Source organism: Eleutherodactylus coqui, chromosome 11, assembly GCF_035609145.1.
Source record: "Eleutherodactylus coqui strain aEleCoq1 chromosome 11, aEleCoq1.hap1, whole genome shotgun sequence".
NCBI lineage: Eukaryota > Metazoa > Chordata > Amphibia > Anura > Eleutherodactylidae > Eleutherodactylus > Eleutherodactylus coqui.
Window position 1 is genome coordinate 10,788,445 of NC_089847.1, and position 12,742 is coordinate 10,801,186.

Sequence of the window (12,742 nt, forward strand, 5' to 3'; positions counted from 1 at the left end):
TTCGATATTGCCTTTATTTGGACTAGCACTCAAATATGCGTGAACCATGCTTTTTTTAATTAAAAGATAAATCCATATGACACTTTGCCTCAAACTTAATTATTCAGCATAGTATAATAAAAAAAAGAGAGCCCATTAAACGTGTCTTGTTCTGTGTGCCTGTATTAACAGCAAAACAGTTCAGTCTGGGTCATTTAAATTTCCTCCGCCTTTATAAGGTGCACATCTAGCAACACCAACAGGTAAATAGCAGCACGGCTTGTAAAAATCCTTCCGTCTGCTGCCACTTTTTTTTTTTTTTTTTTTACCATCCCTGTGGATATTTCTGAATATTATGACTATTCTGGCGTTTCCTGCTTGTGCGAGAACCTAGGAAATAATGAAATGCCGAGCAATTTCACTAGTGTTTACACAGCAGCCTCTTACCGTTGGCCAATGGCCAAGGCGCAGTGGTTTGAATGGAAGTCAGATCTCCCACAGCAAAGGCAAAAACTGTGTCCGGGTCCCTGGAGATGCCTTGTAACACGGTGTTCCCCATACAAATGTGCAACAATGAATGTCAAACTCAATATTTTCGCGTAGGACCCCATTATAGGCTGTAAGTTTGCTTTTCGGCCAAGACGAAAACGTTTAGAATTTCTCCAGACGTTGTAATGATCGTTGAAATAGTTTTGACTTCTCACATTGCAGGCATTTAGTCAAGAGTTGGACAGAATGCCCTAGCTATACTGTAGAGTGCAGTATATTGGTATAGAGAGTCGTTAGGGCTTCATTCGTTTGTCCGATCATAAGGCCATTATAGAAAGTCAACAATCAGTTGACAAATGAGCAAAACCTTATTCATCGACTGATCATAAACATGGTTACTCCTCGGCTGCAAGTTGACCTGTGTGAACATGGAGATGTGTAGACAACCAATGACCACTGTATGAGGACCAATAATAATATTATGTTATCTCCATACAGGCGATGCTCTACCATGTGTGAACAGCAATGAACAAGCACCCATCGAGAAAGCGTGTTACAATGGGCCAATTCTTGCACCATTTAAAAGGACCCTAAGGTTTCTAATGATCTAGAAAGCTATAGGCCCTTGTAAATTTTTTAATTTTTGGGGGTAAAAATTTGATGGCTGGTACATATTAGATTGGACCCTCATTCATCTGTTGGGTCCATCAAGTGTTTTCACACCAAAGCCGGGCACAAAGGATTATTTTTTTATGCATTTTTAGCGCCAGTCCTTAGCTAGATAGAAAAATGTTGCATGCGGCATTTTCTAACTGATGCAGGGAGTCATCCCGCATCAAAACTGATGCACTGGATGCTTTAAACTGTCCCATAGAAAACTACAGGATCAGTTCTGGTACTAGTATCTTTCTGCTGCTTGATTACAAAATTGTCGGGAAAGAAGTGGAATGAACGAGTATAGAAACCCTTAGAAACCCTTAGCTCACCATGAATAAATGTAGGAAAAAAGTGGTTGTAGGTGCAATCCCCCTTCTTGAAGAGGCACGAGACGTGTTTCTAAGCTCGACTCCTCTGTTTTTATTAGGGATTAATCCAGGTGTGATGGTTCGTGGATGGGCTGACCCTCTCACTCTCATATATAGAATTAGGATGGAGAAAATAAAATAAAATTCCCAAACCAAAACATCGGTTTATAGACTTTGGAACTCTCAAGTACAGGCTCTGTTCCTTCTTTTTTCCTCTCATTTTTCATCAGCTCACCATGTGGTCTGCTTTTCTTTGTTTAAAAAGGTTGTTGGAGGGTTGAATAAAATCTTTAAAGACTGGACAGTAGGATATACCTGTAATAAATAGTAATGTTAAAAAATAAACTAATGAGATTCTGTTCAGCCTCACTACTGATCCCTATCAGACCCATGTATGCATTCACAGCTGTAGGACCTTTTCTAATCACTGCCGTTTATAGCTGACTTGGGACTTCCTTTCAGTGCTGTAGTGTTGTTGTGAGTTCAGCTCTCTAACTTATTGCTTAGCCCCTGCTTCAGCAGTTATCTTGTGATCATTCCGTGCTCCGTGCTCTATTGTTCTTCCGTCCTTGTATCCTGCCTTCTGTAGTTCCTGTGTACCTGCTGTGTAGTCAGCGCGTAGAAGAAGACTGTAGGGTCGTCCTTATCGGGATACTAGCCCTGTTTATAGGCAGAGTTTTCCCTCTCCCCGTTACTTGCTCAGGGCAAGGTACCTTCCTGAGTTCTCACCTACGGACTGTGTTTCATACATCCGGTATCTTACCTCCGTACACAAGAGTCAGCTATCAGCTGTGCTGGTACTGGGTCATCACCTATCTGGTAGATTGACACAGTGGTTCCAAGTCCGCAGTCATTACACTGACAAGCGGGATGCAGTGCTGTCTTTGGAAGAGAGCAGTCATATTTTTCTAGTCTTTTTCTTTCCTTTAAAATAGCTTTCTGGTAGTAAAAATTAATTTTAGGGGCAGACAATATTGTAAAATAAATAATCCATACTCCTCTCTTTAAGTTGCCCCTGTTCACTGTAGATGCTCTGTTCCCTGCTGCCCCAATCCTGGTAGAGGATGCGTCGGTTACATGCATTTCATAGTGCGTGGGATTACTCAGCCAATCACAGGTTTCAACAGTCCTGCGAGGTTCATAGTAAAACACAGCTGAAGCCTGTGATTGGATGAGTGGTCACATGCATAACGAACTGCACGTGACTGTGCATCCCCTTTCTTCATTTTAAGCCAGTTTAACTTCTGTTATGTCCCGGAAAACCCAAGGATGCGAGTATCGTTTATTTATTTATTTTATAGCACTTCCTGCCCATACTAAAAAAAAATGTATCGGAAAACCCCTTTAAGGACTAAACCTTATATTAGATATTCCTTTTAAGTAGCAGGCTGGCCCTTAAAAAAACTTAAAAATGAAAGACAAGTAATATTAAATGATGGGGGTTGGTTGATATAATGTATGGTTCTTTGAGAAAGTATTGCACATGATCAACTTAAATCCCCCTATCCTGACGTCCCAATTGTCTATCAAATTATGTGTTCAGTAAGTGCCAGGAAAATTTTAAAAGAAAATACAATATATACTTGAGTATTAACCGACCCGAGTATGAGCCGAGTCAATAAGTTTTACCACAAAAAAACTGGTAAAACTTATCGACTCGAATATAAGCCTAGCTATGCTCAAGTATATACTAGGTAAAGGAAAAATGCAATACTCAGCTCCCAGCCCGGCGTCTGTGTTTCCCGGCAATGCGGCAAGCTGCTTGAGAATTCTCCCAGCTGTCCTCTCCCTGCTCGGCTTTGAATTCCCCCTGCTGTGATTGGATCGAGCACCAGCCAGTCACAGCCGGCGCTCGATAAACCAATCACAGCTATTCAGTGATGTCATCCACTGAATGGCTGTGAATGATTGAGCGCCGGCTGTGATTGGCTGGCGCTCGATCCAATCACAGTGCTTACCTACATAGCGCTGACAGCGGGGGAATTCAAAGCTGAGCAGGGAGATGACAGCGCTGGGGACACTGACGCAGGCTGGGAGGTGAGTATTGCGGGTTTTTTGTTCTTTTTTTTTTTTACCTGACTCGAAGCCGAGGGGGCCTTTTTCAGCATAAAAAAATGTGCTGAAAAACTAGGCTTATACTCGAGTATATATGGTACTTAATCTTTTCGTAACCCATTCCTTTCTCCATTTATTTGCAGAAACCTAACAAGTTTCAATGGTAGAACCGCAAAAAATAAAACCCAGCTTGGAATCACCGGTAAGTAATAAAACCTTGTGTTTGTTTTGACTTCAGAGGTAGAGGTTTTATTGCGTAAAACACAGAATAAACTGTACTGTTTCAAAGACATTTTATTCTAATAGGAGAAAAAACAGTCATTGCTGGAAAAAAAAAAAAAACAATCGAATACTTTTTGTACTTTTTGAATAAAGTTATGTCAACTGATGTATCTTCTTTAATAAATAATGACCAAGAATAAAGTTTAAATACAAAGTCCTCTACTTGTTACAAGCATAGCAACACATTCCTCTACTCTATCATTCTCAGGTTTTCTCCAAGATGGAAAAGCGTTAATTTCTTTGTGTAGGAATGTAGACAATATTATTATGACCAGAACTACAGACAACAGGCGTTACAGAGGGGAAAACATGACATGGTGCTATATGAAGAGCGTGATAATGTTCAGTAACGGACCAGGTGTCACTGCCGCTTCTCACTTGCCAGGACTACAATTTACAAATGATCTCGAGAAAGGCAAAAAAAATAAAAACGATTAAAAAAAAAAAGAAAAAGCCACTTTTAAACGGGAAGGTAGGAAAGAATAGCGGGATTATACGGGACAGCAGCGCCGGACGATGGACTCAACACTCACGCACGTCACAAGTAACAGATGTATCCAGTGTCACAAACAAAATTATTGCCTGTCTGATCCGAAACTTCTCAGAGGACACAAAAATACTGAAGTCGTTAAAAAGTGCAAGAAATGGAATGGGTTTTTTTTTCGTATTTTGCATTTTACCTTTTTTGTTTAATGTTTCAATTTTTTCTTTTTTTTCCTTTTTTTTGCTAAGATATTAAAGGCAGCGGCGCAAACACACAAAGCAAGCAACTGACATTGTCACCAAACACAGTAGTGCACTTAATATTCTAAAGCTTACTACGGTCAAATTTAAAAAAACAAAAAAAAAACATAAAAACAAAAAATTTCAACATTATTTTAATCCTTTTTTTTTTTTTTTGTGGATCTCTGAAACAGTTGCATTTATTTGCTTATTTTTTTTTCTCTTTTGACTTGATATAAGTAAGGCAGTGAGAACTAGACTAGAAAATAAAGATTGAACAGAGTAAGCAGCTTTGCTCTACGTGAAGCGAGTCCATTAGATTATGACCTCCCCAGAAAAAAAAAAATTAAGAAAAAAATTCACTAGGGTGTCTTTTCTTTCAGGCAGTATATGTAAATTGTACTCTTCAATCTCCTGAGATATGTTTCCAGTCTCAGAGCAGAGCATAGAGAATTCTATTTACATTGATTGCAGTTCAGTACTTTTGCAAAACTGCTTTAGGCAGAGTTAAAAGTTGTTTTTTTTTGTTTTTTAAGGCTGTTGGGATCAACACCCCGCGCTCAGCCTTCTTGAGATACTCTGTTCTACTGAGTCATCTTTTTTTTTTTTTATTATTATTTTCAAGACATTCCTACAGTAGTTCTAACCGTTTTTAATACAAAGCACCAGTTTTCTGTTTGTCTCACCAAAAGAGCGTAATTAAAATTTGAAGAGCTGTGACTGAATCCTTTTTAATTAAAATGCAACAATTGGAAACTCGAATAATTGCGATGGGGGGAAAAAAAAAGAAATAAAATAAAATTTGCAAAAATATAGAATATATTTAATTTCTTGTAACAAAAACAATGCCCAACCTCCACTAGAGACTGAAAAGGCCATATAAAACTTTTTTTTCCTTTTTTTTTATATAGCTTGCATTATATTTTTAAGCCACACACTTCTCTTTTTTCGGAAAAATCACCTACTTTTGGGGATTTTTAATTTTTTTTTACTTTAACGAAAAGAAACAAAATAAAAATCAAATAAAATAAAGATTCCAAAAAATATAATTCTTTTAACTTACTTTAACTAGTATTTCCATTCATTAAGCTCTATTAAAAATATAAAATAAGGATTAAAAAATATAAAAACAAAAATAATGCTAATTTTTTTTAATGCGAGTCCTGAAAAAGGCCATTAGTTTTTACCGTGTGTGGTTCTTTATTACAGAGGCTTCAGAATGATTTACTTGGCTGAATCTGAAGAGACAGAAAATGGAATACAGTATTGTTTTTTTTTTCCCTTTCCGATCTGCTGTAGGTCAGTTGTGACCCCGGCTTGTGGGCTGTCTTAGATTTCTCTTACAGTGCGGTTGTAACACCACTTCAATTGATTTCTTCCCTGTAATGACAGCTCCAGTCAGACTGGCACCGTGGCAATCTACCAACTCATCTCATTACTATGCTCGGATAATGACAGAAGCTGGTGTCATATTATAAAGGTGTTTTCAACTATGAAAACACAGTGCCCCTCCCCCCCCCCCTCCTCTCTTCAAGGCAGCGTTGAATCATTTAGACGGTATCATTTTTCTGATAAAAGCATTTTGCAATGGACAAACATTACTCAAAAAGTCTTATGATGCCATAGCGGTCCTCTGGTTACATTTATATAATCCGAAATTACATGGTTTGGAAGTTCTTGTTGCCAGGTAACAGTTCCGCAGCCATTTCTAAAGAGGTGGGGGGCAGGCGGGTTTGTAGGTTGTGACATTCAATGTCTCTTGCACATATTTTGAGGTTTCCCATCTTACATTGGTAAATGGACCACTAAGTCAATATAAAGTCATATTGCAATATACAGGTTGACTCGATAGCACAGATCATTCCTGGGGTTTACTGCCTTCTGATGGAAGCTGGGCAGAACTCCCTGGTTTAGGAGGTACAAGTTCTTCAGAAGTTCCAGGAGTCTCTGCAGGTTCAACCCTGGAGCGCTTGAACCTTCGGTCCGGGTACTGACTGTTGTCGAAAGGCATTCGATGGACACATAAGACATGGGTCTTCAGGTTTCCCTTTTGAGAGGCACTGTATGGGCAGTATCTGCATTGAAAAGGCCTTTGACCTGTGGGAAGAGGCAAAATATATTTACTATTAGGAGATATAAAGTACAGCATGTAGAGATTCAAGAATAACACACTTTTAGAGTTTAGAATAAGGCAAACGCAGAGAAAAGAGCTAAGAAGGTGGTGGCATTTATGGCCACTTGGTTTTGATAGTCCTGTTTGCTTAGAAGGGGCACTAGGCAGTTGTAGTACCTCATCATACATATCAATTGTACATGCCAGTTATAGCGTTCTAACAAATGCCAAATTGCAAATCTATGAGCTACTACGGTACTCTCGTAAAGGGTTTCCCACCATCAAAATTTAGAGGTCTCCTATGTCCCAGATGGTAGCTCTAGACATTGTGCTAGTGGTCCTGCCTTGGACTGCTCTTTGGCCAAACCAATTGTCTAAGCCAGTGTTTCCCAAACTTCAGTTCTCGCAACCCCGCAAAAGGTCATGTTTTCAGGATATCCTATAGAGAGGACTCCTGTAGCAATTTCTCAGGCACCGACCATAATGACATCACCTGTGCAATACTATTGAAATCCTGATAACATGACCTGTTAGGGGGTTGTGAAAACTTGAGTTTTGGAAATGCTGGTCTAGGTCCTCATTTCTTGCCTTGTGTTCCTGATTTGCCCCACCCTAGGACTTTCTATAAAAGCCTGGACCTTCCACTCCCTCCCTGAAAAATTATTGCGCTCAAGCATTCTTCCTTTTCTTTTTTCAGCCGTTTAGTCGTTCACGACCATCGATGACCCTAAAGTCGAACTCCCTCCATGTTTTTCGGTTTTGCACTGCTTCTTTCAGTTGTGTGATATCCATGCCAGTATCAGCTTTGACAGTATCAGCCATTGTGTCCTTTGGTGGCCGGGTCTAGGGTCCCGATGACATTAGATTTTAGTCAACTGAACCCGCTGATAATGGTGGGCTGGATGACTCTCTGATGTGTATGGTGGAACTCAACTTTTTCCTGATAGATGATGTCAAGGGAAAGAAGGATTGGGGATGGTAAATCTTAACTCCCAATCCCAGAAGAAAAGGTGGCACCAGAGTTGTCTGGCAGTGGCTTACCTCTCTAAACAGATGAACGTTTGGCCAAGCCGAACATTCATGTGTTTGGCGTGGCCGGGGCAAAGACATGGCTGATCTTTCTTCTGACAGTTATTGAATGTGTATTAACAGCTTTAGTCTAGCTTACTACTTCCTCTGCAGTCATCTTCTTCAACCATAGCCACCATTACCTGTGTACCAAACCCCACATAAATCTGACCACAAGGTACTCCTTCTTGCTACATTAAAGCGAACCTCTGCTCAAGGATAAACCAAGATGGCCACACGGCTTCTCTGACTACCTGATACACACTCTGCACTAGTATGCCTCATTAGGCTAAGACTCTACACACTGCTTTGATTGGCCAGTAATGCCCACATGAGCAGCATGTAGTGTCTTAGACTACTGATGCATACCAATGCACAGCATGCAGCAGGCAGAAGAGCGATGCGGCCATCTTCGTTTGTCCGGTGCAGATGGGTGCATTACGGGTCCATGTGTTGTGGGTCTGTAATATGGTACCCAAATAATTCTTTGGGCCCATATATTTCTTTACATGCCATATTGGAGAGGTCTACTTGCAGGGATTGGCACCATATGGCAGCACAGTCTGTGGCTCCCCCATGCAGATTATAGAGTCTTCATACAGAGATGCATTATGCTAACATACATAGCATTGCTGTGTGAATGAGGTCCCAAACATTTGCAAAATGCCATTTAGTTACGGATCAAAAAACTAAAGAATCCACAACAGAAACAACATTTTTTTTCAAGGATCAAGTTGCTGTTAGAATACAAAATAATGCTTGTAATGTAGAATCTTTAAGAGGAACATTCAGGAAGAACGCCTCCCTGTAGGCTTTGATCACATTGGTGTTTTGTTTGCTCCCTTACGGGAACAAGAAAACAGAAACCACTGGATGAACCGATACATGTTATGACGGAGTTGAACAGCGCTAAATGGATCCCATTGACTATAATGGGGTCTGTTTGATCTCCATTCGGCCATCTGGCAATTTAAAGGATGCAATAGCGCTGCATGCATACAACAGAGACTTTGAATGGAGCCTCTGCTGATGATGTGAAGATGCCCTTAGATTAGGGCGCCTGTACAATACCCTTTCAATGCTGGTCCAGATGGCACAACTTCCCAACTTAAATGGCTCCCCAAAATATTGTTTTGGGGGCTAAAAAAGTGATCCCTTCTCCTGACACCTTTAAGGAAGAACCTCTTGTGTCAGGTTGTGTCATACTGCAGGTATGTCATGTGACCCTCCCTAAGGGTCCTTTTACATGGTTCGATCTGAGCCATATGTAAAGGGAGGGGGGGGGGGTGTTTTCTGGTAGGCTTGACGGTAAAGCGTTGGCCATGAAGTTACAAGGAGAGAAACTGACTATTAACAAAGTTTGTTTAACCCCTTAGTGACGGCCAGTATGCCTTTATTCTGACCTCACTAATGGGCTTTAAACCTGCACATACATCTTTTTAAGGCAGTAGCCTGACAGCCAGGCTCCTGCTCTAACTGCCAACAGCTGATAAAACTCAGATTCTGACACTTAATGCGTTTGTAACGACCCAAGCAATGAAAATATTTCATTTATCACACAAAGTGAACGCCATAAATATAAATTTAAAAAGTAATGCCATAATTCCTATTTTTCTTTTGTTTGCCTACCAAAAACACAATAAAAAGCATCCAAAAGCCTCATGTACCAATAAGAAACTGCAACTCTTCCTGCAAAAAACAAGCCCTCATATATCTCCGCTGCTGGAAAAATAGATATATTATGGGTTTTAGGCCTCCCTCATGCATGAACGCGGCGAAGCGCCGCCAATTAATTGGCAGCGCTTTGCCACATTTTACTTTTTGTTTTTCTTTGTCCTTTTCTTTTTAAACGTGCACCAATAAAAAAGTATTTTTAATCTCCGCTGGACAAGTGCTGGAACTTCCCTCGAGCTGGAACTTCCCTTGAACCTATGATCGACTCGCTCCTGTCCATCACCTGTTTGTTATATAGACCGATTTGCTATAGACCGACGCATGATCATACGTATGATCCTTCCCTCACATATAGTTTCATCACTGTTGGCAACAAATCCCCTAAAGCTTCACGTGGCCTGATGACTGGCCAACTAACACCATTGTCCAATCATCAGGCGGTGTAAAAGGCCCTTTAGTTCTGTGGATTGGCTGAGAAAGCTTACAGATGGAAGAGGGGCATATGAAACCAACTAGTTTCCAGCCAATTGAATGGTACGCCATGTGGAGGTTCATTTCATGGGCACCATGACACCCATTAGTTGAGTGTTACTTGGGCATCTGTCTGATGAAATAAATGTAAGGAGATCTACTCTCTAAAATATTGTGACTGTACCCCCTTTTATGGAAGGGAGATCCTGGAATAGAGTGCTTAATCTGGAGTATCTATACCGTACCCTTAATAATCACATAAGGCCTAGAACATAAGCAAATGTCTATAATAGTGACATGAATACAGATGAGGAACGTCTTACGAAACACTCCCCCGAGTGACTCTGATCCACAACAATTTCACCTGCCAGCCCTATTTAGAACATGGGGCACAATGCTAATTACAAAAGCAACTTTGGTTTCTTAAATGAGGAAAAGCAAATGATACTTTGCACTGATTTTTAATAAGGCACAGGAGATTTTCTTGAATAAGCCTCAAGGTCCAGTAAAATGCTAAAGACATCAAGGCATACCTTATTAAAATGTCAGGCGTTTCTATTGGGCTCAACCAACGTGATTCTTAGGAAGGGAATATGCCAGCCCTTGTTGGTTACACATGATCTGATAATGCAGCCAGTGTCATAGTTTGTAATGGCTATCCTGGCATGGACCAACCGGTTATATAGGATAGCTGATCGGCCCCACTCCTGCATTCTCAAAGGGGTTGAGCTCTATGCAAGAGATTTTGAACCATATACAAAAAAACCCAAAGTAAATCAGCCCAGAATACCAGATTAACATTAGATATCATGGCGGACATTGCCTTTCGAGGGTTTTAGAGGCATCAGTAAAAGATGACCTTCCAGTTATTTCCTGGCGTGGCCGTCATAGGGTTGTGCGTACCGTATATACATGATGTGTTTCCTGACATGAAAGGTTTTCTTGGGCTGCAGGAAGATATGCAATGCTCGCAAAATTTCTCCTCTCGTTAAACACGTTGTGTAAAACAATATGTCACGTTTGCGAACGAGGTGGTGATTTATGTTGATGAATGCGGCGTCGGGTTAGTTACATCTATAATGATGAAGCTTTCTCTGACAAAACAATATAATCAGGCGACTGAAAATGCTCATTCATAATCATGTTTTGGACTCCAGGATTAAGCTAAAAAGGAAGTAAACCGGGCGCTTTAACTTTGTTGTAAAGACCGCGTTGAACTTGAGATTGAGTGCTGATCCTGGAGGAGGTCCGAGATACAAAACTACATATAGACTGCTATATATCAGCCTAGATGGGCACGGACTTTTCTGGTTCCAGTGAGAACATTCTGTCCATTGCTTGATGGAAATCTGTGCAGTTTTCCAATATGGCGAATCTAGCAGGGAATATATTTAGACATCTGCACCAGAGGAAAAATATATTAATTGCGGCGCCTATCAATTTTGCACAACAATGGCAACTTTTCCCCTTTTTGCATACCACTTTTTTAGAAAGTGGGTGGGGCTGATTGAGAGGGGCGTGGTCTCCTCAGAATGGTAAATGTGTTACAATTTACATCAGAAACTGGCATGAATCTATACAATGTTGCCTTTCTAGTGCACAGGCTGGTAAAAAGTGCCTACAGTTTTGCACCTCTTATTAAATTTGGCGCATCTTACTGCAGTGCACTGCACCGCCCCATCTGTACACCAGGGGGCAGAGAATAGCTGCAGTGCCGCCCCCTTTCAACTCATATATACTTATATACTGCATGACAGACTGGCTTGGGGAGCGACACACTGTGACAACTCTCACTCTATTGGCTACTCGCAGTCGGCCTCATCTCTGGCCACCCCCAAAGGAAAGCATGACGGTTCCATTCAATAACTGCAAGTAGAGATACACAAAGTATATGCACAAATTGCATCATTTTCATAATCGAGTAAATAAGCTTTATCGGTGAAGACGAGACAATGAAATGGTGCGGTCTGCATGAGACAACCCACATGTATATGCCCTATTAGGATATATGGGCATCATATCATGATGGGGAGCGTTGCTCTGTAAGACCAGCTCCTTCTTAGGGACACTCTTGCTCTGTACATTACCATTGGAGGGATGGAGTGGGGGGTGGGGGAGAGGTTGCATGCCGATTTGCCTTTTCCTTTTGTGTCACTCCGCTGATCTAAGATTGCCACACCGCTTCTTAAATAGCAAACTTAGACAATACACACTGCTCTGATTGGCCAGTGCTATTCACGTACGCAGCCCTAGCCAATCAGAAAGCAGCATGCAATGGCTGACTACCGATGCACAGTCTATGATGATTAGCAACAGAAGTGTTCGTCGAGATCTTGTATCTCTGTTCAGAGTCTCGGGATGTGGTAGATAGGTGGCTGTATGGGAATAATGGAGGGCACCAGGTAATATAACCGCCCTCCTTTGGTCCTGGGACAAAGTTTGTCCCTGCTCCAGAGGGTTCTTTTAATTTCACTTTAAATTAATTTTATCTGTAATTGGAAACCAATTTGCACTTTGTAAGTAATCAAACTATTCAAAATATTTTTAGAATCCGATCATTTTGATAATTCTAAAATACAACATTGCAAGAAGAAGCCTGCGAGCGAGAGATTGCGCACACAGAGTTTTTTTGCATATATTCCGATGCTGAGCTTTTCCCAACAGCTGTCTTGTTAATTGAAAGTTTTTAAAGTTAATTACCTTCTGAAATGTTGATCTGTCAGGCATCATGTCAAGAATTATCAGACACATTGTAGCCGGGATATGACACAATTTGTGGTGGCAATGCCGTTCCCTAGCGCTGTGTGTGTTGTGAAAACATGGCTATGGTGACAACCATTTACACGGCACTAATTAGGTTTGT

At 40.8% G+C, this 12,742-nt stretch overlaps 1 protein-coding gene across 3 annotated transcripts in view; it reads right to left on the reverse strand.

Moving 5' to 3' along the window:
• Positions 1 to 6,117: 6,117 nt before the first annotated feature.
• ZNF536 (zinc finger protein 536) overlaps positions 6,118 to 12,742 on the reverse strand; it is a 558,339-nt gene continuing 551,714 nt past the window's right edge. For 2 of the 3 annotated variants that reach the window (XM_066584153.1, XM_066584152.1), the window contains one exon: positions 6,118 to 6,650. In XM_066584153.1, the coding sequence (XP_066440250.1) occupies positions 6,412 to 6,650 (239 nt within the window). In that variant the 3' untranslated portion in view covers positions 6,118 to 6,411. The remainder of the gene's footprint in view (positions 6,651 to 12,742) is intronic. The other variant, XM_066584155.1, reaches the window with a different exon arrangement.